Below are 23,709 nucleotides of genomic sequence, written 5' to 3'. Positions count from 1 at the left end.
TCCGCCCGGTACAGCCAGCAGCAGGTACGCGGATGTTGAGGACGCCCTCCGTCACACGGCTTACGCCTTACTGACTGGCTGACCGTCGTTGAACTGGTCCGCTCCTCATTCGCAACTCCTCGCATCTCGCCCGTCATTCTCCCATCCACTTTCCTTGTCTACTATCGATTTTCCACGTGGTGAGGCTGCTATATTATTGTGCGCCCCGCCCGCCATGCCCCAAAACCATACCTACATACCCCACAATGGAACCCCCACGCTCCACCACGCATTCAATCTATTGCCCAGAGCATGTGGCTTTGGCTGCGGCTTCGAGTCGCCCTGTTGTCGCTTTTGGTAGGAAGGGTTCAGCTGTCGCTGCTGCTGCTGCTGCTGCGCGTCACTCTCTCCGGTGCTTTCGTCACTTTCTTCACCTCCTGCTTGATTGCGTGCAGCGTGTTTGCGCCCCACATCGTCACTCGTCAATACTTTGGGACAGCCCCAGCCCAGCCTCAGCCTCAGCCCTGGTCTCTGTTGGTGATGCTGTTGTTGCTCCACCATCACCGCTCCACATACAACCATACGTATGTGGGGCAGAACCGGCAGTAGCTCACTGACAAAACAAAGGTTTCAGTCGTGACCTGCCTCCACGCGCTGAAAGGTGGTTTCGGTTGGTTCGTGAGGCTGGCTGGCAGCTGGCTTGCCGGCGAAAAGAGGCGTTGGCGTTTGCCGACCAGTGGTTGACGACAACTGGAGTGGAGGCGGCTGAATATTCGATTGGAACCCCGTCAGCAGCGTATCTGCGTGATGCGGTTGAGTAGATGTAGTTGTGGTGGTGGTGGTGGTGGTGGAAGACGGTGAAAAAGCATCCATCCATCGCGGGCTTGCTGGCTGACTGACTGACCGACTACATAAGATGGAGGGTTGAGAGATGCCAGGTAGGTCGTTGAACACCATCAGTCAACCCGTCTTTTCAATCGTGCTGGAGTCCTCAAATCCTCCTCATACGCATTCGACAAATCCTCCAACACATTACCGTGGTCTTCCCCTCTCTCTCTCTCTCTCCTCCATACTTCCCTCTCACAACCAGCGTTCGGGAGAAATTTCAACCTCTATTCCATATAATTCTGCCGACCACCTGTCCCTTGCACGTCATATTTCGGACATCAAGCGCCAGACGGCGTCGAGCGTCAGGGCCAACGACACATTAGCAAAACAATAAAGCGTCCGAGAAATTACCAGGAAGATCAACCGTCACCTACATACCTACTTGCGCGCCACGCATCAAAGCCTACCACATCACCAATACCACCACCAAAACTACTACTACCGGCCGTCGTGCTCTGCTCCTACTCCTCCACAGCGGGTATCAGCCTGCCTGCCTGCCTGCCTGCCTGCCATCCACCATCCATCCTCTCAACCTCACCTGCCCCCCGCTCACGCAACCAACCATGTGCCACGAATGGACGCGCGTCTGGCAATGCAACCACGGGGCGACGCCGCAAGACGCGCCCACGCTCGCGCTCTGCACGGTCGGGCAGCTCAACCTCTCGCACATAGCAGCGACCGAGGCAGCAGCCTCCAAAACCGAGGCAGCCGCCAAAACCCAGAGCCAAGGAAGCAGAGAGGCGCAGCTGCGCGCGGCCTGCGCCTACATCGAAGACGTGCGCATCCTGCAGGAGGGCTGGTGCCGGCGGTGCTGCGAGGAGCGGCGGCGCGACCCCAAGGCGTTTGAGGGTCGCGAGCTGTGTTGGAAGGATGAGAAGCCCGGGACCGTCATGTAGGCGAGGGGGGAGGGGGGAGAGGGATGGGAGAGGGGGGTTGGAAGTGCCCCAGGTGGATGATGGATGGGTGCTGTAGGTAGGTGGGATTCCCGCACGCGTAGAGGTTTGGATGTAGGCATGGTATGTATGCATTGGTCTGGGGGGGGGGGGGGGGGGGGGGGGGAGGGGGTTTGGTTGGTTGGCTGGTTGGGTTTCTTTCGGTGGCTTCTTCCCTTCTCCTTCTCGCATCATCCATTGGGGAAGGAGTGGAGACGACGCACGCACGCATGGCGCACTTTGGTAGGAATGGGTATGCCATGGCATGGCATCATGAAATAACGACGAACAGATGGGACGAGGATACGGACCTACCTAATTTTTTGCATCTTGGGGGGCATGGGAGGACGGGCGCACGCAGGCATGGCTGGTTGGCTGGCTGGCTGGTTGGACACAGGCAAGCCAGGGAAAGGAGGGCGTCATCTTCGGTTTTTAATCGCTGTCAATCCCAGCTTCTTTTCGCTTTCTGTCCATCCCGTCGTGTGCGAGGTCCCGGCTAGTGATGACTGCGATTTATGAGGCGAGAAAGAGATGGGAACGGGGAATTCCTAAATTGTTACCAAGCTCGACAGGGTTTTGGGGTGAAGGCGGCGCGGCTGGACTGGACTGGACTGGACTGCGCGGTTTGGAGGACTATTTGTTCTGCTGGCATTGCGCGTTGGGCTGATGCCGTCTGCAATCACTTGCCCCTGAGAAAGAGTTGGTTTGATTTTGCGGTCTTCTGATGAGGTGATGCTGGATAGTGTTCTGGAAAGACGCAGATCAGACCATTAGCACCACCATACTAATGGCGGAATGTCAAAGAAATGTCAGCACCGAGATTCGATGCCAAAACGCTTTTGGCACAACGTTGGTGTTTGAATACTGAAAAAGTTACCGAGTCAAAGTGCACACAGGGAAGAAGAGCATTCGAGCACCTCACCACAAAGTCTTGGAAGTTCAAGGTCGGAAAGCAATGGATGCAGAGAGTGTTGAGGCACTGCCTTAGAGCCGACATTTCCGTTGCGACTCACCGCGACTTGTCACTTATTCCTCAAAGCAACCAAGAAGTGTGAGGAGCAATCAACAGTACAAGTTGAGTCAACGTCTTGGACATCGAAGCGCCGTCAGAGTTGCTTGCTCCATCTAGAAAGAGAGCGGACGGCAGGTTTGCACATCACCCTCGGACTAGCTCCGTTGGAGTCAGAAATGGCATTCGGTTGCCGTATGTTGAATGAGTGGATCAAGCTGGAGATCTCGCTCATGATGTTTTTTTGCCTTTTACTGTTTTCAGCTTTTCTCCTCTCTAAAGTCGCTGTTGAGATGTGAGCAGATTGTTGGAGGAATCGGCTGAGGTTGCTCCGAGATGAAAGAGCGCATCGCATCATAGGGACTGGGTAGTTGCAATCGACTGGTACTGCAGCCGATATTTGAGTGCAGCGGTGGTTGGTAGGGTTGGATGAACGAGGGGAGGGGAAAGGCGTGGGGATGGCAACTTTGACGAGTTTGAGGTGTTCCCGTATGGTAAAATGTGCAGAGGTCCAAAGATCTTGCTCTTCTTGTCGAATATTTGTATTGAACGGATAGTTCTCCATCGTGTCTAGAAATGCATTTGCCGTTCCAATGCTCCGTAAAAGGTTGGCAGAATGGGTAAAAAATCGTTGGACAGACGACCTACACGTCATCTTGTGCGGCCGCGGATGCAGTATCCGCAGTCTCTCCCTCAACCTTCTCAACCGCAGGCTCCTCGCCCTCATCCTTGGCAGCAGCACCAGCTTCTGCTTCTCCCTCACCCTCATCATCCTTGGCAGTAGGACCAGCTTCTTCACCATCATCCTCCTCGCCCGTGCTCCGCAACTGCCCGCCCTTGCGCTTCGGAATGACCTTCATAAATGCCTCGCCCCAATCGCCACACTCGAGCCAGCGCAGCATAATCTCGTTGACGTGGTTCGTCGCCAGCACGGCGCGGCTGTTCATTTGAAGAAACTCGCCGATTGGCAGCTTGGCCGTCTTGATGCCGCGCTCCGTCGCCCGCTGGTGACAGATGCCCTTGTACCGGTTCTTGTCCACCAGCCCGCCAATGATGTACGTGTCGTACGGCCGCAGCGTGTGAAGTGTTTCGGTGCCTTCGGACGACAGGTAGATGACTTCGCCTTGAGGAGTGTCGTTGGCCGGTTCGCCCTCCGCCTGTTCACTTCCCTTTAGCGCGCCCTCTACAACACCTCCAGTCTTTGGGTCCGCCATCCAGCCTTTTGCCTGCTCTGCGGCTTCCATGTAATCCTGCTCACACACGTGAAACCCCTTCCACGCCTTGTAGTGCCCGGCCAGCACGCCGTCAAACCGCTCCTTTAGTTTGCCGCCAAAGCTCGACACGGCCAGATGCGCGCGATACTTTGCGCTGCGATTGTCCGAGTATGCGCGCGTAATTTGTTGTCCCAGCGACTTGAGCTCCTTGTCCATCATCAGGTCGTCGAAGCTGCAGTCAAACACAATGGTGATGGGGACCTGCGTCGCGCGCTGATTGCGCGCCTTTTCGAGGGCCTGCCGCTCCTTCTTGTGGGGAAAAAGTCGCGGCGCATCACCCTCTGCGTCGGCTGTCGAGCCATTGGCGCGCGCTTCTGCGTATTCGTCGCGCTTCCGTTGCTTGCGTGCCTTGATCTTTTCGCGCCGCACCACCTTGCGCTGCTCGCGTCCAGCCTCCCATTCTTGTTGTCGTCTGAGCTTCTTCCAGGCGGATTTGGTCATGCCCGGTGGCGGGCCTGGCTTGGAGGGTACATTCGTTTCTTGCTGGTCGACGTCCATCGGTGCGGATGTGTCCGGAGCTTCGCTGGGCGGAGGCTGCTCAGAGGGAGCAAAAGCAGCTTCACCTTCCGGAGAGTCGTGCTCCCTCTTTTGCATCTTGCTGGGTCTCTCGTCGTCCGCCATGTTCGGTGATGGTGAGGCGGAGGTGGAGCTGCCTCAAAAATTCGGGCTTGCCCGCCGGTCGAACCGCGGCGGATCCTCCACACCCCGGTCCCCACGAAGCCCCATCCATCCACCTCTCACAGCGCTCGCAATCAGCCCACGGACATCCCCACGTCCATCCTCCACTCCATCTCCCACAACACCCATCCCTAGGCGACGAAGCCGCTCTTTATCTCCTCCGATCTAGGGCACACTCTGCTGCCACAATGCCTCAGGACTTGCCGCCCAAGGGCGGCTACGAGCAGGTCCAGTACAAGCGCAACATTCCCGCTCGCCCATTCGCTACTCGCTGGTACTTGGTCGCCGTCGGTGTCGCCATGGGCTATGGCTGGTACCGCATGGGTCAGGGAATCAGGGAGAAAAAGTAAGCCGCGACGTGGAGGAAGCATTGACAATCGGCATGAATTGATTCGAGGCTAATGCTCTACAGTGAGCTTGCTCGCGAGAAGATGTGGGCTCGCATTCATCTGATGCCGGTGCTGCAGGCCGAGGCCGACCGAGACATGGTGAGGCGGTATTACGCAGAGAAGGCGCGCGAGAAGGAGCTGTTGGGCAAGGAGATCAAGGTCTACAACTCGGACAGGTATGTCGTCCACTGTCTCAATTCATGGCAAGATACTAAGTCTGTGCAGGTTCATCCAGCCGACCTTTGCGGCTACCCCGTCAACCGTTTACCCCGCCTGGGAGAAATGAAGAAATGCTTTCGACGGAGTATGGAGCGATACGGGCTGGGTGTACATCGACTTGAGACAAGACGCACGGCAAGACTGCTTCGCGGCCAATGCAAATCAAAATCAATCGACTGCTGGCTCTTTTGGGCTTGCCGTCCACCACCTCGATGCTGAAACTACATGTGGCAAACAGTATCTCAACCCATGCTAATGGAAGTTAGGCATGAGCTTTTCTCAAGAAACAGACATCGCTGCTTTGATCTGAGCACGAGGTCACGTCCCGTCAGATTGCCAGGCAAAGCCCAACCAATCAACACACCAGACATATGGACACTTTGGTCACTTTCTGCGGGCGCACGTGGATTCGACTGATCAACTCATCTATCGCCCTTTGAAGCGAAATTGAATCCACAGCTGTCGCCGTCTCTACGGAACAGCGTTGCGAGTCTACAACTTCATGTCGATTTCCACGCACACCAGAAGCAATCATTACATCTCTTTTACCCCTGAGTCAAATAATCGACTTGTCAAGGACGAAGGCTTCCCCTCCTTTGAATTGGCTTGCGCTCTTGTCTCGATGTCGAGCTATACCGCAGGATCAAGTGTCGACCAATCAGGTCCGGAGATCTCCACTACCAACGCCCGCTCCTCTCCTCGCTTCCACCAACGCCCGGAATCCCTCTGCCGACAGTTCTCCAAGACAACTCCGGCATTACGACGAACCACAATCAGAAAAAAAAGAAAAAATCCCAACGTTCACTTTGCAAACGCCGAGAATCTCAAATTTGCGCAGTCTATAATCCTATTTCCTTTTCGTGTTTAATAGCGAAATAGGGCTCCTATGGCTCAGTTGGTAGAGCGCGGCACTAGTACCTGATCATCATCAGTGATGCCGAGGTCCTCAGTTCAAATCTGAGTGGGAGCAATCTCTTTTGCTGTTTTGCAGCCCAATCAGGCAGTCCTACGAGCAGCAGAACAACGATTCTACGTCCACGATAACCCACTCCATGAGGAAGAGAAGAAAGTTAATAATTTGGGGTTTGGGTTGTTTGGCGATGCGTGAGAGCCGCGCAGCCGACCTCGCACACCTTCCTCGCACCCCAACACTCCACAGCGCAGTCCGTGGCCACCACAACAATCCTCCTCGCGCAACCGGCGAAACCGCTCCAATCGGAGCAAGACGAGGCGTTTGTCTAAGCTTTTTCAAGCTTCTTCGGCTGCCTGGGTACAGTAAGGCACCCGCATTGAACAAACGAACAATGGAACGCATCGATAATGCTGCTCGACCTAGTTACTTACCCCTGTCTCTTGCCCGCCCTTGCCTGCGCCGCCCCCTGCGTCGAAGGATTCGCAACGTGCTGTGGAATTTTCCATGCGCTGCGTTGCGTTGCGTTGCGTCAAATAATCTGCAGTCTACGGATACCTACCCAGAGATGGTTGCGGCCAGCGCAGACCATTTATTCACCAGCCCACCAGCAGAGTCCTGCCATTTCTGCCACCCACGAGTCCCGCATGCATGACCGGGAGAGGGTTATTGTTTTGCGTCGTGCATGTGCTGCTGGGCCCCCTGTCTGTCCTCTGTCCTCTGTTCTGCCTGGCTCGAGTTCGAACATGTATTGCAGCGCAGCGTGGTTGTGGCGGAAAAAAAGACAACCCGTGTTGTGTGGCCCTGCCGACGGACGCGTGGAAAGGAGGGAGAGTCAGAGAGGAGTCCTGCGTCATGTCGCTTGCAGCGCATGCATGCATGGTGGCGGTGATGCATCATCGCTTGCATGAAGAGGAGGTGCCAGGCGTGAGATGAGAGATGAGATGAAGATGCAGGAGATGCGTGTGGCATCCCACACACATCCCCGGACAGCGAAATGTCAATGGCGAACAGGGGCGCGCGCGACCTGATTCGACTCGATTGTCTGGAGAATTTTGCGTGCTCGCGTTCGAGTTCGAATGCTCCCTGCATGTACTCCTTTCTCTCTCAATTCATGCGGCAAATCCGCCGGCGCCCTCATCATCCATTGTCTACCCAGTCGTCCAGACTTTTTTTGGTTTTTCAAATTTTGAAAAAACATCCTCACCATTCCCTCTTTACCATCTTCACAGGTCACTCAGGTGCAGAGAACTTCGCGGTCGGTGCACAGTTGTAGTCAGAGTTGCTGCTAAAGAAAAGCAGAAGCGGTGGCCAGTTTTTGGCTAAGCTGGTATAGCAGCATACCTACGCATCGCACACACAGGGAGGTATCAGGCTTGCATCCTACACGTTCTTATTGAAGACGCTTGAGCATAGAGGAAAGCGCATCTCTACATCTTTTCTTACACTTCCTCTCTAATACATCATCCTTGGCTCTTTTTTGCTCTATTTTTCCCCCTCCACAATTCCTTATCTTTATCCTCACCTCTTACCTCTGAGCTCTGAGCTCTCAATACTGTCTCCTCTCAACAATTATGACTTACACCCTTACGCACCTTACGTACGTACGCCACTAGAAGTATCGTCGCAGATCCGATGAGATGAAGATGAGCGCGCGAAGCGAAGCGAGCCGAGAGAACGGGTGGGGCGGAGTGTGGGGGCGACGATAAGGCAGAGGGAGGGGAGGGGGTTGTACTGATTTGATGGCTGTGGATGGAGGGGAGGGTTGCGAGGGGTGTATGGTGTGGGTTGAGTTGAGGATATTCAACTGTGTCCGTCTCTACGGAACCTAAAGGGTTGGCGAATCGAGGGGAACGCATCAGTTCAATACAGTGGATACTGCTGAAAATTTAAATATCAAAAGGCTGTGGATTTCGTGAACTCATCTCAAAGACTCAAACCATCTTGATCATTTTCGCAATTCAAGTTCAGCTCATGGCAAGGCTTGAGTACGTGCCACTTGAGGGAGGGATAGTGGCTTCAAGGGAGCAGCAGGTCATTATCTTGATGTCGATATGCTGCCAGAGTGCGAGCAAATGCTCCACACATTTATGCGTCTACGTCTATATGTTTGGTTCGGGGGTATCGTGTCTCGTGAAAAAAACAGCAAGCAGCGCTTTTGGGTCCTCTTTTCCCCGTTTCCCACCCTTTTTCCACCACCACAGACAGGCCAGTCCAGTCCAGTACTCCTCGCGATGCATGCATGCATCATCAGTGGGTCCCGTCTGTTCTTCAACACCTAGATAGATCCTCTTGGCCCCCTGTTGTGCTTCTTTCTGCTCTGCTGTGCTCTGTCCAGCTTCGCTTCGCTCAGCTCCCCTCACCCACTCCCCGACCGACTTCGACTGCGACCCAACCACGTCGACACGGACCCGCCGCCCTTGGAGTCATTGCGCGACGCGTTCTCGGTGGTGTTTTCGCCACCTTCCGCCCCTCCACTCTTGTTCTTTTTCCGACTGCACGAGCTCTTTGTGGCTGCGGGAGGTGGCCGCGCCGTTTCGACCCACGTCTCCGACCAGCCGCCCATGTCGCCGAGGTAGAGCGGGGGCTCTTTGTGGTAGTATGGTTGTTGCGGTTGCGGTTGTTGTTGATATTGTTGTTGATATTGCGGCTGCTCCTTCAAATCCAGCCCCACGACCGCCGCCTCCTCGTCGCCACTGCTGACCGCGACGCCGATGCCCGGGTACTGCGGGAGCGGCGCGCTAGTCGGCCCCGACGTCGATGTTCGCGTCGTCGTCGTCGTTGTCGTCGTCGTCGTCGCCCCCGCGTCAATCTCGTAGTCAACATGCCGCCAAATCTCAAGCGGCACGGGTCGATCCGGTCCATAGCGATCCGAGTTTCGACTGCCGCTGCCGCTGCGCCCGCCGTTTTCGGCTCCGTGATCGACGCCGTAGATGGCCTCCTCGGAGGGGCTGGCGGCCGAGATGGAGGCCAGGTTGTGCATGGTCTTGTCCTTGAAGGAGCGCATGGTGCGCGAGAGGCGGGTGGCCGAGTGGCGGGAGCCGTTGGCGCCGGAGCTGCGGACGTGCGGAGGCATGCGCGTGGAGCGCGGCACGTTGGGGTCGACGAGGTCGAAGCCGGGCGTCGGTTTGCGGGCGTGCGGCGTCGACGTGTGCTCGGTGGTCCAGTAGTGCGAGCAGCCCAGCAGCGTCAGGCAGCGGCGGAACAGCCTGTTTGGCGTCAGTGATGCTGGAGTGCGTGTGCAAGGGGACACTTACGGCCAGCAGCATGTCGCGTTGGCGACGTAGATGCACGTACTGCTCTCGCGCACATACCAGATCATGTACACGGGCACGCCGGGCAGGATCCAGTTGTAAATTTTGTTGAGCACGGCGGCGATGATGTTGAAGACGCCCAGGCTAAACACTGCGCAGAGCATAATCTTTTTGCCCTTCTTCATGCGCGCCCGCCATATCAATGGGATGGGCACGCCGATGAGGAGCAGATCCGACGTGACGTTGAAGACGAGGATGGTGATGAGGTAGTTGTTGTAGTTTGCGCACTGCGGGTTTTTGGCCGGAAAGGCCCAGTACTGGCTAAAGGGACGGCACCAGGCGGCAAAGAAGGTGATTTGGATGAAAATGTACGACAGCACAATGTAGCCGGCGACGAGCTTGGTGAAGATGTGCTCGCGGAGGCCTCGCGTCATGCGATGGTAGAGAATGAGCAGACTGGCTGAAAAGGTTTAGTTTTGAGGGCGGACAGGGGTGGTGGCCTACCTTTGCTTCCCCATTGCGTGTGCAACATGCATTGCTCGACGACGAGCGTCAGCTTGGAGCCAAAGATGCGGTCCTTTACTTCTCGAGGATCCGCCAGCAGCTTGGCGACCTCGCTGTCTGGCACGAGGTTGCTTCCGTGCTGTGCGGTAATCTTCAACAGCACCAGCAGGGCCGTATAAAAGGCAAAGGTGACAATCATGACATAGTCGTCCGCTTCTCAAGTCAGCCAGGGCATTGAGATAAGGCTGTCTACTTACATTGAAATCTCTTGAAGGTTCCCGTGGTAAGGACTCGGGACCACCTGAACCGTCAGAAAGGCACAACAACAAAAAGGGAAATGCTCACAGTCTGCCCACAAAGAAAATCAGGGCGATTGCCCATTCCACGATGCCTTCTACCAGCACCTGGTGCTCCGCACTCCAGCCCATTTTGATGGTACCTACGGTGCAGAACGGAGGGCAGCGGCGTGCTGGGGCTTTATGACGGGCCTAGTTCTGGCCTAGCTGTCAATCTCTGGGAGAAGATGTGGAGAGGGCGGAAAAGAGTTACTGGGAAGGGGAAGAGAGGCAACGGAGACGCCGCACGAATGGAGAAAGCGGACAAGTGAAGGAGCAACGCCAATGGCTACATATCATGGATGGGAAGCAGGGGTGCTCAGCAACCGAAGCCCAATAGAACGGGCGCTCGGTCGTTGAACATGTGGAGACGTGACTTTGACCAGATTGAGGCGAAGATCCCTTGCAATGGGGGATCTGTCCATTGTATGGGGGCGAAGAGGACGTGGACGCGCAAGCGAGGGACTTGATGAGTTGGACTGGTGTTTCTTTTTTCTGAACATTTTGACATGACATGACGAATGGTGGTGAGAGAGAAAAAAGTTGAAAAGTATATTTGAGGGAAGACAACGTCTAGATGGAATGGTGGCGGGCATGGAATCGTCCAGTCTCGTCCGATACGGGAGGCCCTGCAAATGGGCGGCGTCCAGTGGTTGAGCGGAGAGATGGGTCGGATGTGATGAGCCCCAGGGCTTACCCTACCTGGTGGGCCTCGCTACATGTAGTCGCTGGATGGGAAGGTCGGCACGTGCATGCTGAAAGACTGAAGATGGTGATGCTGAGGTCGATGAAGAAGTGGACTTGCAGTTGATAGTCTTGACAAAAGTCTTGGCCGCGTGGTGCAGAAAATCTCTTGACGTCAAGCCAACCACGACGACGACCATCTTTGCTCTCTTTTCCCTCATCGGCCCCAAGTCCATCCAACCAGGAACCAAGGCCGTGGCAACGTCAGCCTCGCACGCGAAAGATCAACCTCGCCCGACGCAGAGGCCAGGTCCATGCTCGCCATCGTCCACTCTGACTCGCCCTCTCGGTCTTTTTTCCTCCCTGTCTGCCCCCAGGGTCTCGTATACAACTCCAGCCCTGAACACTCTTGCCGGAAGATCCGAGGCGCCCAGCTCCAGCATCTCGATGCCGTCGAGGCCGTCGCTTTCGCATCCTCCACGTCTCGCGTTGGGAAACCGTGCTGCAACAACATCATCTCGTATCAATCCAAGCTACGGCCATGCAGCAGCCAATTCACCACGACTTCATTGACCACCAATTGCACAGCAAAAGCATCACAGAGTCATCACACCGAGTGAACGGAACCTCGTTGCGCAGATCGACAGCCAGCACACATGGGGAACCATGGCGCCACGCGAACGACGTGACCGCTCGACGCAGGTACACCACCAAAATACATTTCAATGGCCAATGGCACGTCGTCTACGACAGTATTCGACGCAAATCAATAGTCACGACGTGCGCGCCGCCAAAGCTTCCATTATTTCTTCTAGAGTCTGTCCCCCATGACCATCCTCCACGTGGCCAGCCAGCCTTGCAGCCCATGGAACCATCTTCATCATTTCCTGCCTCGTGTGTCCATCAGGTACAAGGTTTGGAACGAAGCCAGAAGCGGCAGGACGACAGGAAAAAGGATCCACCGCACGCTCAGAAAGGAGACACCAAGGTATTTGTCTGCGTCCGTTGCGTTGTGCTGGTTGGGCTGCAACTCTTATCAAGACATGTCCGGACATAACCACACCATCGACATCTCCGCCCCCAGACGCAGCAGCCTCGAGATGGATACCTGCCACCGCGCTTCGAGCAGTACAGCACAGTAGCGCGCCCCAAGCGCCCGCATCTGGTCAGACAAGCGCCCTCCCGTCCGTCGTCGGCATCCCCGGATGTCCTGCCTGCCTGCCTGCCTGCCCATCATCTCGCTTCAAAGCTCGAGCAGTAGCCCGCCCTCCCATCTTCTTGGACATGCCCAAACAGGCAGGTCGCGATGTTGCTCTCTACTTTGCCCAAAGTCTATTTTTCGAACGAAGATGAGGTGCGAAAGCGCCGACCCGGTCCCGGTCCGCGTCTGCCACGTGGGCGCCCCGCGGAGGTTTTTCAAGGCTTGGTATTGTACTTGTGCCATGTTTCTCAGCCTGAGCCAGCAGGTAGGTAGGTGTGCTGAGTCGCCAACCAACCCAAAAACCCAAGCGCGTCGACCTATGCCACTGGAGATCAATCTCTCGGAACGACTGCTTTCCGGCCCCCCCATGATGAGATGCCTTGAACGTCCTCCGCAAAGCTCTCCACCTCACTCATCGCTCGAGCCATGCAATGTCATGGAACGCACTCACCACACCACGTGGGCTGCCGGAAAATAAACAGCAAAAGGAAGACATGATCAATGAGACGAATAATCCTCACGCCCACACCCCCAGCTGATCCCATCACATCATCACATCATCATCCCCAGACAGACAGGTTGCTCGCTTACTTACTTGCTACTTTCCCCCCTGATTCTGATCGCCCGCCCGCCTGCTTGCCTTACCCCAGACGCACATCTTGTCCCTCGTGTCCATGATGGACGGTATACTGATGCTACATAAAGCCAACATCTCTAAGATTGCTAGCCTGTTGTCGTGTTGCTCTGATTGAAAATTGTTCGATGGACAAGCCATTTAGTCGTCACGCCTTTGGCTGCTGGTGTGTATGTGGGGAGGATGGATGGTGCCCCGGGAAGAGGAAAAATTGCTAAAAAGGAGAAACCAAATCCTGAAGAGGAAAGAGGAAATGACGTCTTCCTCATTATCAATTGGCCGCTCCACCGCTTTCCAGAGATGTTAGCGCAGGTTCTACGACGATTCGGGTTGCTTCATTGCCTGTCCGCGTACAAGAATGGAGGCCCAGTCATGGCTCTTGTTGGTCATTCCCCAGTCGCACATAGCAGCAATGCCAAAGATGAAGCGTGAACCAATGCAATGCAATGCTCAACCGACTTGGCTGCCTTTCCCCATCGAACTTCCTTGCGCATCACCGCCCCGCAACACCACCTACAGCTCCTTCTCGCCCTCGCCCGCATCGACGACTTCTCCCTCCTCCCCGCTCTTCCCCTGCACCCACCCGTCGACCATCAACCTGGCGACATTGCGGCCCATGAGCGCGCTCGTCTCCATGGTCGAGATGAAGCCCTCCATGCCGCCCGTGTACCACAACCCACCCGTGGCCACCTTTTCCTCGCCGCAGTCCAGGCACGCGTCGTCAAACGACACGCGCGGCGTCTCGTACGGGTACGACTGCCACACCTTGCGATAAACCCACGAAACGTCCTCCTCGGCAACGCGCTCGCCCTCGCCCAACGGCGCGCCAAACAACCGCGCCAGCCACGCGTCGTCGACGGCCATGGGGCTAAACACCTTGTACAGGTACTCGCGCCTCGCGGCCTTTGGGTTCCACCCGCGCCGCAGCGTGCTGACGCTGAAGAAGCCGGCGGGCCCCGCAAACTGGCGGTCGCCGGGCCCGTCGGGCCGCACGTCGGGGGGCAGCGTCGTCAGGACGACGCGCGGGACGGGGCCGGCCGAGGCGGGCTGCCCGAAGAAGGACGGCGCGATGCGGTGCGGCGACGAGAGGAGCGTGACGTGCAGCGTGACGAAGGGGAGGTCGAGGGGCGGGTTTGCGGGCGCGGGTATCACGCTGATGTTGGCTTGGTGGTAGGGCGCGGCGAGGATGACGGCGTCGAAGTGTTCCGTGGGGAGGGGCGTTCCTGTTGTTATGTTAGAGGGGGTGAGGGTGTAGGACGAGTTGGCGGCGTGTTGGGTGATGGAGGAGATGGACGTGTTGAGCCGCGTCGTCAGATGGGGTGTCGACGAGAGGAAAGACGAGAAGATGCGCCAGTTGCCGCCGGGCACGGATTTGGCGCCGTCGGTGGCCATGCAGACCATGGTGATGAGGCCGTTGATGAGGGCGAGGTTTTGGGCGTAGTTGACGCGCGTGCTGAATCTGTCAATACCCTCCATCAAAACAAGTCCTGCAAACTCACCTCGCCTGCACCACCTCGCCCGCCCACAGCTCCCCAATCCCATTCTCTCTCAAAAAGCGCTCCCCGGTCATGGCGACGGGGCGCAGCAGGCCCAACTCCATGACCTTGTCCGTCAGGCTGCGCCAGGGGAAATGCGGCGCCTCGTACAGCTTGAGAAAGTCGCCCACGGTGGCCTTCATCAGCCGCCGCGTGCGCAGCGGCGCCAGCCCGTACTTCCACAGCAGCTTTGCCGTGTCCCACCAGCCGAGCGCGTCATCGTCGCCGCGGAAGACGAAGGCGCGTCCGTTCCAGATGCCCACGTAATCGCCTTCATCGTCCTCGTCCTCGTCCTCGTCGTTGTTGCCCAGGTCCGGCACCGAGACCGACAAGTTGAATCGCGCCACCGCGTCCATGAGGATGTGGTTGACCTTGACAAAGATGCTGGCGCCCAGCTCGACGGGCTGCGCCGGGTCGTCCCACGCGGCGACAGTGGTGGAGCGGCCGCCGACGTGCGACGAGCGCTCGAACACGGTGATGTTGGTTGCGATGCCGGCCGCGGCGGCATATTGCGAGAGGTGGTAGGCGGCGGATGAGCCGGCAGCGCCGGCGCCTGCGTGGTGTTAGTAGTTGAAGATGACGGGGTTGTGATGAGGGAGCTCCGCGGAGGTAGGTACCTATGATGGCAATGTTTTTGGACGGGCCATTGAGGATGGACGGGTGTTCCTGGTTGTCCGAATCGTGCAACTGGGAGCTGGATGCGGAAAATGGCAGCGTCAGGGCTGCCAAAAGGTAGTTCCGCAGTGTCATGGTGGTGAGGTGAGGTGTGGGGTGACGCAGCTGGGAGCTGTGACGAAATGGCGAGCTGGACAGCTCAAAGCTTATGAAGCTCCCACAACCGACATAGGGTGATCAATTGGACGAAACTGTCTCAGCATGTCGCGACGTCCGCACCTGTTTGACGACGGCAAATGAAATGCACATGGCTGAAAAAAAGAGTAGATGGTATCAAGTCGTGGGCAAACGCCGTGTTGTCGCACACGAGTCATGTTGACCGTATACATCATCTCAATCGATGTACACCAAAAAAGGCAATGCCTCAATACACGCCTGGCCCACCCGCTATGTATAGCACAAGGAAATCCACATGTCCGTCGTCTCTGTCTTGGTATTTTCATGCGCCCTCGCTTCCAAACTCTAGCGTCCAGTCGGCATTCCTCTTGAGATCTTCCCCGCTGACTGTTGGTCTCGAGCTCTTGATGGCCTTGATAAAGTCCTTGAGCATCAACGGAGGCTCCAGGAGCTGATCCGACTCGACGTCGGTCCACGTCATCTCCATGGCCCCCTTGTCGCCCGGAGAACAGGGCGTCAGCTTTTCTTGTCCGTCCACCACCACCTACACGAGTTAGCCATAATCTTTCCAGCGTCGAACAAGTCGTACCTTTTTGTAGTGTGTGGCAGTCTGAATCTTCCTCACGGGCTGCATCAGTGCATCCTGCACGGCGATGCTGATGTCGCTGCCAGAGTAGCCCTCGCTCAACCTCCCCAGCTCCTTGAAATCCTCGGGCTTGAGCGAGCATGGTGTTGAGCCGACGGCGAGCTCAAACATCTTCATCCTGGCCGGCAGATCCGGCAGACTAATGTGCACACGTCTTTGGAAACGTCTCCGAATGGCCGCGTCCAGCTGCCATGGAATGTTTGTGGCGCCGAGAATCAGGACGCCCTTGGAGTCCTTGCCGACACCATCCATCTGGACCAGCAGTTCCGTCTTGATGCGTCGCGAAGCTTCCGACTCGCCCTCACCGCGAGGGCCGCACAGTGCGTCGATTTCGTCAATGAAAATGATGGACGGTTTGTTCTCTCGTGCCATGTTGAACAGCTGCTTGACAAGCCTGACCAAATTAGCCACATTCGCGCCGTAGAATTCAAGACCTACCGTTCACTCTCACCCATCCACTTCGAAACCAAGTCGGAGCTGCTGACGCTAAAGAATGTGCTGTTTGCCTCGGTGGCCACCGCCTTGGCGAGATAACTCTTACCGGTACCCGGCGGGCCGTAAAGCAGGATGCCCTTCCACGGCTGTCTCTTGCCAGTGAAGAGATGGGGAAACTTGATGGGTAATATCACGGCTTCCTTGAGAGCCTCCTTTGCCTGCTCCAAGCCCGCCACGTCCTCCCACTTGATGTTTGGCTTCTCGCTCAAAATTGCGCCCGCCAGCGCGCCCCTCAGCTTCTTGCTATCGGCGTCCTCCTCGTCGTCTCCGCTCTTGCCGCTGCCGCCGGCGACCTTGCCGTTTGACCCTACCGCGCTCGGCTTGCGCTTGTTGTCCGTGTCGTTTTGCGCCAGGTGATTCTTGAGCTTCTCGGCCCGCTCCATGTACTCGCTGACCTTGTTGCGAATCATTTCCTTGGTCTTGGCATTCTTCTCCCACTTGAGCGCGAGCATAAAGAGCTCGAGGGCTCGGTAGTAGAGGTCGTACGCCTCCTTGTAGTTGCCATTCGTGTCCGTCTCGATTGCTTTTTTGACGGTGTCGATGCCGCGGCCCAAAAAGTCGGTGCTCATGGTGGTGGTGAAAAGTCCGACTGCTCGCGTCGGATAGCGTGCACGAGCTGCTGCAGGTTGCGCGGGAGGGCTGCTGGCGATGACTGGGCGTTTCCACTCGAGGGACGGTGATGTTGTCAAAGCTCTGGCTGCTGGTGCTCGTGGATCGGTCTCGTTGTGAGGGCAACGGGCGGCGCTATCGGTCGCGGACGACTGGAGGGCGATTGGCTGGCAGCGGTGAAAAAGGCGTCGGCAGTCTTGCAGAGGTCGGAGACGGAGACAAAGCCACCAGAGACAGCAATCTGCCAATCAACGAGGTGGTTAGGTAGGGTTGGACAAGGTGTTGCGGTCCGTGGGGGACGCTGGAGGCTCGAGGTGCGCCAAGCGGTCTGGTCATCATCCCCGCCGCCGCCGCCAATTCACCCGCCAAACTTCCTTCGCCGACTGTCAACTTCCCCCTCCACCATTCCAGAAATTGCCGACACCATGGCCGAGCAGCAGAAGCAGCTGCAGGATCTCTCTGACGAGTTTACCACGCTGCAGACCGGTAAGTCTTGGCGCAATCTGCAAATTCGTCTCTAACGACATCAGAGCTCCAAACCATTGTCGACGGCCGCCAGAAGCTCGAATCGCAGCAACAAGAGAACCAGGGCGTTCAAGCCGTGAGTCTATCAAGCAGGTTTCCGACCAACATCTCACATTCCTCAGGAGCTCGACAAGATTCCCAGCGACGCCAATGTTTACAAGCTCGTCGGACCGGTGTTGCTGAAGCAGGACAAGGGAGATGCAGAAATGGCCGTCAAGGGCCGCTTGGAGTTTATCGAGAAGGAAATGTGCGTACTGGCTGGGACTACAAGAGGGCTAGCTGACACCCACCAGCAAGCGCATCGAGAAGCAGATTGGCGAGGTCCAGGAGAAGAGTGAAAAGAAGAAGATAGAGGTAAGCCATGCGCGAATTGATTGCCGTTTTCAGACCATCTAACGAGGTACAGATTATCACCCTTCAGACACAAATGCAACAGCTGGCTCAGCCACAGGCAGCTTCGTGAGTCGAATTGGTCATTCTTTGCAATCACCAAGACCGCCCAGAGCAGCGTCATCACCGTCGTGACGGTCGGCAAGCAAATGTTGATGGACGATCCGAAACCGTGCGTTATAACTTTGCGACCTTGGTCTCCGAGGCTGGCGTGGCAGGACAGGCATTTGCTGGCCTCTAACCGCAGCCAAGCTCATTGCTCACCTGTCACAGGCCGCTGAACCCTTGGCATGATCCTTGGACCGTTCCCGCGACCTGTCTCTCTCGGGTACTTCCTTTACTCTCTGCTAGATTTCATCATCCCGAGGTTTCACTATTCATCTACTGAAAACTGGACGTGATTGCTTTCAGGGTGAGCGCGATGAAGTGCGATGCCAGTATAAATTTTATCATCGCGTATTTCCCTTCTCACTACCCATTCTCTATTCAGTCTTTTCCGATTTTGTTATTTGTCATGGCCGACGAGAAGAAGCCCGTCAAGCGCGTGGTACCCATGGAGGTGCTAGTCCTCGGTGTTTCACGTACCGGGACTTCTTCGACTCGCGAGGCCCTCAAAATCCTAGGTTTTCGAGATGTGTACGATTACGACTACATGACATGGCACTGGGGGCACGCCGAACTATGGAGCAAGGCAATCCGGGCGAAATGGGAAGGTGGACCTCCAATGACCAGAGACGACTGGGACACGCTCCTGGGACGGTGTCGTGCTGTGGTTGACAACCCTGCCAACCTCTTTGGCAAAGAATTGTCAGAGGTCTATCCTGAGGCAAAGGTAGGCGATCCAAGGTATTTACGAGTTGTACTGATTGTGTTAGATTGTTCTCAATGTGCGCGACAACGCCGATCAATGGTGGAAGTCCTTTAGCGCAACCATTTTCAAAAACGTCTCGCAACATTACAAAAATCCTTCGTACCTCACCCGCTACATCCACCACGTCAACCCCATGCCTGAATGGCACAAATGGGACGACTTGAACATGCTTATGGTCAAGTACGGAGCGACACAAGGAAAACACTATTACGACGAGCACAACGAACGAGTCAAGAAAGAAGTCCCAACCGACAGGTTGCTGGTGTGGAATGTCAAGCAGGGCTGGGGACCACTGTGCAAGCATCTGGAGCGAGACGTGCCTGACCAAGATTTCCCTCATGTCTACGAGACCAAGGATTACCAAGACAAGGCTCAATATGTCTGGCGTCTGCTCTACTGGATGGCGTTTTGGCACACCTTTTGGTCTGGCGTCTTTGTAGCCGGCGTGGGGGCGATTTTGTACTTTATGACACTCCCCGTCAGGCGCGTGATTGGCATTTGATTGTTGTGTACATATCGAAAGGCTGACAGCTGCTAGAAAACATGAAAGCTTGCCCAAACATTATGAGACGGCATGATCAACTCTACTGCTGCTTCCAACCCTCGTTAACAAAGTAGTGCACCATCTTCTGCACGAGGTCTTTGCCGGTAGCCTGCAGCTTGGCAATCGTTGGAGACCACTCCCTCATCCTCTCCGTTTCCCAATCATACTCTAGCTTCTTCTCACTACTCATCTGCTGACTCCTCCCTTCCCAGAACTTGAGCAGCTTGATGGAGGGGTTCTTGGCGGGATCCTGCTCGGTCTTCCTCAGCTTCTCTAGCCACTCCTTCATGGAAACCGTCTCAAATTTCAACCCAGCCTCTCTCAGCATGGGAAGCAAGTCCCGCGTCCAGTGGATCTTGTGAGGGTTGTTGAGGTTGTAAATGGCAGCGGGTGCGTCCTTGCCGTCCTTGCCCAAGACGCCAACCTCGACAAACGCTCTCGCGACATCGTCGACCGGCAGCCATCGCACCTCGTCGTCCAGCTCTGGCAAGGCACCAAACATGGTCGCCGTCCGCAGCATCAATGGCACAGCCTCCTTGGTGTTCCACACGCCCTCCTGCGTGTCGCCGACAATCTGGCCCACGCGCAGGATCCGCGAGTGCAGCTCCGGCACCTGCTTCGCGGCGTTCAAGCAAATGTGCTCCGTCACGAGCTTCGACTGTCCGTATCCCATGTTCATGGCTGCGGCCAAGTTTGCCGGCAATTCTTCCTTGACGGCGAGCACGCCTTCGGGCATGTTCTCCACTGTCGAGAGGTTGCCCACGACACTGACGCTGCTGGCGAACGTGAAGCGCGCCTGTCGTGCACTGCGCGCCGCCAGTTCGAGCAGCCGCCGCACGCCGGCCACATTCTCCCTCTCGAACGACTGCAGCGCCATGTTGAAGTTGACGGCCCAGCCGACAGCGAGGATCTGGCTGACTTGGCGCTCGATTTGCTTGAGCATCTCCGCATCGACGCCCATGTCGTCGCGCGAGAGATCCGAGGCCAGGGGAACAAGCTTGGCACGGGCAGGCTCGGAAGGCTTGAGGTGTCGGGTTGGAAAGGATTCTTCGAGTCGAGTCGACGCGTGGGAGGCATCGCGAGCGCGGATCAAGCAGTAGACGCGGCTGACGGAGGAAAGATCCGCAAGCTGTGCTGCAATGTGGGCACCCAGAGAACCCGTGGCGCCAGTGAGGAGAACGACATGGCCCTCATCTTTGGAAACGGCGCCGTTTGCTTGCGCGCGTGGGAGCGGGGTCGAGTAACGGGCAATCATGGCCTCCATCTCCTCAATCTTTGCTGCAGGAATACCGGCGATGGTCTTAGCGGCGCCATTGGTTGAAGCGGCATCGTTGCGCAGGGAAAAGAGGTGCTGCGCCAGCGCCGCGATGCTGGGATGGTCAAAGACGACATTCAAGCCCAGCTGCTTGCCGCCAATGTCGAGGTTCTTGACCAGCGCGTTCCGGATCCTGGCCGTCTGCAGCGAGTCCATGCCCAGGGCGAAGAAGTCGTGGTCGTCGGCCAGCTGCTCAATCTTGGTCACCTCGGCCACCTGCTTGCGGATAAAGTCGCGCAGCTTGGGCTCCGACAGCGCCAGCGTCCCCGTCGCCGAGTCGTCGTACATGGCCTCAATCTCGGCGGCGAATTGCTTGTAGAAGGGCTGCCGGATCACCGTCCCTTTGTCCGTCTTGCGGCATTGAGTCCCAGCCGGCAGCATGAGCACCATTCCGCGGTCGATTTTGGCGTACGCCGGCAAGGCGTTGTGGGCGGGCTCAATCACTTTGAAAATGTCGTCGAGGATCTCCTCGCGCGTCTTGCCCTCGGCGGAGCTTGTCAGGATCACGGCAAGACCCAGGTGCTCACGGCCGGCGCCAAACATGAGCGCGTCTTCGACGTAGATGCTCTGCCGCGCGTGGCCCTCGACTTGCAGCGGGTTGGCCTTTTCGGCATTGACCAGCGTCAGCGTGTCGTCGATGCGGCAGTAATACTTCCACGCATCGGGAATGCTCGGGTGTGGCACGAAGCAGTCTTTGGTGTTGTAGTGCCCGTCGGGGCGGTTGGTGAGGACTTTGGATTTCCTGTACAGTGTCAGGGATGAATCGTTCAGGGGCATGGGCAGCTTACCATCCGTCTAAGACTACCAGTTCGTACAAGCCACCCTCGCGCTCTTCGAAGCGTAGGTATGGCGCCGCGTCTACCATGGGCCGCAGGTATTGCCAGGCATTGTCGTCGGGCGGCCGTTGCGACGACATGAGCATGCCCGTCTCGGTGCTGCTGATGTCAATTTAGAACAAGAGGTTGAGAAAAGGGGTCTCACGATCCATAATACGCCATCAGCTTGACGCCCTCGGCCACCAGCTTGTCGCCCAGCGCATCCGGACATGGCGACCCGCCATATGTGACGAGCTTGAACTTTTTCAAACACTCCATCCCCTCGTCCGTCTCGGCCAGCAGATTGAGGGCATACGGGATGCCGAAAAAGATGTCGAGCTCGTTGTTCCGCGCAATGTCAATCAGATGCTGCCGCGTCATGGGCAGCATGGCGTTGTACTGGTACATCTCACGCTTGAAGTAGATGCCGCGAAAGGTGCAGGCGGTGCCATGGACGTGGAACAGCGGGCCGGTGATGAAGCCGTTCATGCTCAAGCCGACGGCGTAGTGGTTCATGCACGAGGCGTGGGAGAGGGGGATCGGCTTGGGTAGGCTGGTCGACCCGCTCGAGTGGATGATCCACACGGTGCTGTGCTGCTGCGTCTCGGGGTCCAGGTGCGGCGTCATGTTGGTGTCGCGCCTCTCATCCTCGGCACTGATGGGCTCTTTCTCGTAGTCGTCGCGCTTCATCATCGGGATGATGTGCAGGTTCGGCCACTCCTTCTGCAGCGCCCCCGCCATGTCGGTGAAGCTGCCGTCGACGACCAGATGCTGCGCCCCCGTGTTCTTGAGCAGCGACGAGTGCGCCTCCTGCGCGATGCGCGTCGACATGAGCAGACAGGCGTGGCCGAGCTTGGTCAGCGCCATCATGGTCACAAAGTAGTCGAACGTCGACAGGCCCAGCATGCCGACCACCGTCGGCTTTTCGTCTTCGCTGCGCCGCACCGGCAGCCCTGCGGCTGCGTACTTTTGCGCCAGCCGGTACGCGTATATGTCCAGCTGCCGCAGCGTGTAGTGCGTGTAGGTCGTCCCCGTCCATGGGTACGCAATGGCGCGCACATCGGGGTCGCTTTGTGCCCTGCGCCGGATGAGCTCGTCGATTGTGCGGGGTTGATCTGCTGAGAGTGTGATTTTGCCAATGGACGGGTCAGAAAAGGCATATGTGGGTTGAGGTTTGGTGGTTGCTCCATTTAGTGAGTCCACGGCGAGAGTTGGCTTTGTGGTGGCTTGGGGAGTTGGAACAGAAGGCGGGATTGTGGACAACATTGTTGATTTCTTTTGTTTGAGTTACTTTGATTTGGTGTTGCTAACGATGTTACTAGAGAGGTGTTCTTGGAAAGCTGCTTGCATGGAAACTGGTTGCTTACCACACCGCCAGATGGTCAAGCTTATATATTTCCCAGGTTTCTAGGTCGGTGCTTTTTTCAGGGTCAACTCGAGATATGGGCCGCTCCCGTTTACCCGACTAGTCGTTGCTTAGTACTGCATTAGCATCTGTACAGATCCAGGGTGCTGCATGTGACTGGGTTGAGTTGGAAGCCAAAATGACCTAACCGGGAGCTGTTTCTGGCAAGAGTGGGATTTCAAGATTGCGATGTGCTCGTTGAGGTTATCTTTTCACGGGTGAGAATAGTTGAGTATTACCCTCACGTTGTCCGCCGACAGAAGAGAAGGACTTCATCAAGCTGAGCTGACCTGACGAGAGAAGATTGGCCGGTTGTCTGGATATCCGTGCCGAAGAAATGTCTCCGACCAAAAAAGGACGAAGTTGTCCAAGTACAACAACGGACCATTCCGGCTTCTGAACGGAGCAATGCTGCCGCGAGAAGATTCGACCGATTCAAGACACAACAGGCGATACATCATCCCGCTCCAACTAGCGCATCATGGACCGAATCAATCACGCAGACGACCATGATATGCCACAAGGACCGACGGGAAGCAAATCCGCGCCGCGGAACAGTTTCAGCGCGGGTATGCGATGCTTTGTAATGCCATCCGCGGAACAAAGCCGACAGCCCACGGAGCCGACATCCATATTTCTCAGGTGGGCAGATGGTTGATCAAGAGTGCCGTTGTAACCGCGCTCCGTCGACTTAAACTTTGCGATAGCGTTGCGCTAGCACATGCGGGGGTGCGCCACTCGACTCCACTGCATCTGATTTTCCCTCAGCCTATCCCGCCTTCACTCGCGCCGGCACCGGCTGCTTGTTTGGTTTGGTTCTGACTGGCGACGGGACGGACTGGCTGGGCGGCATTGACTGGCGGATGGGCGGGCGGGA

General features: G+C 56.7%; 12 protein-coding genes and 1 non-coding gene across 13 annotated transcripts; 7 read left to right on the top strand and 6 right to left on the bottom strand.

Moving 5' to 3' along the window:
- The first annotated feature begins 267 nt into the window (after positions 1 to 267).
- Positions 268 to 885, top strand: BKA78DRAFT_327384 (uncharacterized protein). The gene has a single exon (XM_066889506.1). It carries the CDS (start codon positions 292 to 294, stop codon positions 586 to 588), a length of 297 nt encoding a protein of 98 aa, XP_066739437.1. The 5' UTR covers positions 268 to 291; the 3' UTR covers positions 589 to 885.
- Positions 886 to 1,132: 247 nt separating this feature from the next.
- Positions 1,133 to 1,889, bottom strand: BKA78DRAFT_56933 (uncharacterized protein; the record flags this gene model as incomplete). The annotated part of the gene is made up of 1 exon (XM_066893388.1): positions 1,133 to 1,889. A coding segment is annotated over one exon (561 nt), but the record flags the coding sequence as incomplete, so codon positions are not given.
- A 1,563-nt stretch (positions 1,890 to 3,452) lies between these two features.
- On the bottom strand, positions 3,453 to 4,703 carry BKA78DRAFT_300174 (guanine-1-methyltransferase-domain-containing protein; the record flags this gene model as incomplete). The annotated part of the gene is made up of 1 exon (XM_066887154.1): positions 3,453 to 4,703. The coding sequence occupies one exon, from the start codon at positions 4,701 to 4,703 to the stop codon at positions 3,453 to 3,455; it is 1,251 nt and encodes a 416-aa protein (XP_066739435.1).
- Positions 4,704 to 4,948: 245 nt separating this feature from the next.
- BKA78DRAFT_334053 (GRIM-19 protein) lies at positions 4,949 to 5,435 on the top strand (the record flags this gene model as incomplete). Its single annotated transcript, XM_066890161.1, has 3 exons — positions 4,949 to 5,106; positions 5,173 to 5,325; positions 5,375 to 5,435. The coding sequence occupies 3 exons, from the start codon at positions 4,949 to 4,951 to the stop codon at positions 5,433 to 5,435; spliced, it is 372 nt and encodes a 123-aa protein (XP_066739434.1).
- Positions 5,436 to 6,248: 813 nt separating this feature from the next.
- On the top strand, positions 6,249 to 6,338 carry BKA78DRAFT_t171. The gene has a single exon. It is a non-coding gene; the product is annotated as a tRNA-Thr (tRNA).
- BKA78DRAFT_56920 (uncharacterized protein) lies at positions 6,329 to 7,234 on the top strand. Its single transcript, XM_066893387.1, has 2 exons — positions 6,329 to 6,643; positions 6,705 to 7,234. The coding sequence occupies exons 1-2, from the start codon at positions 6,421 to 6,423 to the stop codon at positions 7,187 to 7,189; spliced, it is 708 nt and encodes a 235-aa protein (XP_066739433.1). The 5' UTR covers positions 6,329 to 6,420; the 3' UTR covers positions 7,190 to 7,234.
- Positions 7,235 to 9,531: 2,297 nt separating this feature from the next.
- Positions 9,532 to 10,253, bottom strand: BKA78DRAFT_258561 (uncharacterized protein; the record flags this gene model as incomplete). Its single annotated transcript, XM_066885293.1, has 2 exons — positions 9,532 to 9,992; positions 10,037 to 10,253. Coding segments are annotated over 2 exons (678 nt in total), but the record flags the coding sequence as incomplete, so codon positions are not given.
- Positions 10,254 to 11,554: 1,301 nt separating this feature from the next.
- On the top strand, positions 11,555 to 12,411 carry BKA78DRAFT_327366 (uncharacterized protein). The gene has a single exon (XM_066889505.1). The coding sequence runs from the start codon at positions 11,597 to 11,599 to the stop codon at positions 12,110 to 12,112; it is 516 nt and encodes a 171-aa protein (XP_066739431.1). The 5' UTR covers positions 11,555 to 11,596; the 3' UTR covers positions 12,113 to 12,411.
- A 992-nt stretch (positions 12,412 to 13,403) lies between these two features.
- BKA78DRAFT_300171 (Prenylcysteine lyase-domain-containing protein) lies at positions 13,404 to 15,175 on the bottom strand (the record flags this gene model as incomplete). The annotated part of the gene is made up of 3 exons (XM_066887153.1): positions 13,404 to 14,349; positions 14,390 to 14,978; positions 15,043 to 15,175. 3 exons carry the CDS (start codon positions 15,173 to 15,175, stop codon positions 13,404 to 13,406), a joined length of 1,668 nt encoding a protein of 555 aa, XP_066739430.1.
- Positions 15,176 to 15,539: 364 nt separating this feature from the next.
- Positions 15,540 to 16,927, bottom strand: BKA78DRAFT_258403 (vacuolar protein sorting-associated protein-like protein VPS4; the record flags this gene model as incomplete). Its single annotated transcript, XM_066885279.1, has 3 exons — positions 15,540 to 15,761; positions 15,807 to 16,257; positions 16,302 to 16,927. 3 exons carry the CDS (start codon positions 16,925 to 16,927, stop codon positions 15,540 to 15,542), a joined length of 1,299 nt encoding a protein of 432 aa, XP_066739429.1.
- A 345-nt stretch (positions 16,928 to 17,272) lies between these two features.
- On the top strand, positions 17,273 to 18,042 carry BKA78DRAFT_56807 (putative prefoldin subunit 6). Its single transcript, XM_066893386.1, has 4 exons — positions 17,273 to 17,453; positions 17,498 to 17,568; positions 17,615 to 17,846; positions 17,899 to 18,042. Exons 1-3 carry the CDS (start codon positions 17,393 to 17,395, stop codon positions 17,828 to 17,830), a joined length of 348 nt encoding a protein of 115 aa, XP_066739428.1. The 5' UTR covers positions 17,273 to 17,392; the 3' UTR covers positions 17,831 to 17,846; positions 17,899 to 18,042.
- Positions 18,043 to 18,396: 354 nt separating this feature from the next.
- On the top strand, positions 18,397 to 19,255 carry BKA78DRAFT_258916 (uncharacterized protein; the record flags this gene model as incomplete). Its single annotated transcript, XM_066885321.1, has 2 exons — positions 18,397 to 18,714; positions 18,758 to 19,255. 2 exons carry the CDS (start codon positions 18,397 to 18,399, stop codon positions 19,253 to 19,255), a joined length of 816 nt encoding a protein of 271 aa, XP_066739427.1.
- Positions 19,216 to 22,693, bottom strand: BKA78DRAFT_363100 (putative NRPS-like enzyme; the record flags this gene model as incomplete). The annotated part of the gene is made up of 3 exons (XM_066892472.1): positions 19,216 to 21,354; positions 21,401 to 21,547; positions 21,594 to 22,693. 3 exons carry the CDS (start codon positions 22,691 to 22,693, stop codon positions 19,338 to 19,340), a joined length of 3,264 nt encoding a protein of 1,087 aa, XP_066739426.1. The 3' UTR covers positions 19,216 to 19,337.
- Positions 22,694 to 23,709: the final 1,016 nt, after the last annotated feature.

The sequence above is a fragment of the Phyllosticta capitalensis genome (genome assembly GCF_038381095.1).
Source record: "Phyllosticta capitalensis strain CBS 128856 chromosome Unknown BKA78scaffold_12, whole genome shotgun sequence".
Taxonomy (NCBI): domain Eukaryota; kingdom Fungi; phylum Ascomycota; class Dothideomycetes; order Botryosphaeriales; family Phyllostictaceae; genus Phyllosticta; species Phyllosticta capitalensis.
This window is presented reverse-complemented; position numbering and strand designations above follow the sequence as displayed.

Coding starts and splice junctions, on each gene's coding strand:
- BKA78DRAFT_56920 (XM_066893387.1), top strand. CDS start 6,421: ATGAGGAAGAGAAGAAAGTTAATAATTTGGGGTTTGGGTTGTTTGGCG. Junction 6,644..6,704: donor TCTTCGGCTGCCTGGGTACA/GTAAGGCACCCG, acceptor TGCTCGACCTAG/TTACTTACCCCTGTCTCTTG.
- BKA78DRAFT_56807 (XM_066893386.1), top strand. CDS start 17,393: ATGGCCGAGCAGCAGAAGCAGCTGCAGGATCTCTCTGACGAGTTTACC. Junction 17,454..17,497: donor GTTTACCACGCTGCAGACCG/GTAAGTCTTGGC, acceptor TAACGACATCAG/AGCTCCAAACCATTGTCGAC. Junction 17,569..17,614: donor AGAACCAGGGCGTTCAAGCC/GTGAGTCTATCA, acceptor CACATTCCTCAG/GAGCTCGACAAGATTCCCAG.
- BKA78DRAFT_327366 (XM_066889505.1), top strand. CDS start 11,597: ATGCAGCAGCCAATTCACCACGACTTCATTGACCACCAATTGCACAGC.
- BKA78DRAFT_327384 (XM_066889506.1), top strand. CDS start 292: ATGTGGCTTTGGCTGCGGCTTCGAGTCGCCCTGTTGTCGCTTTTGGTA.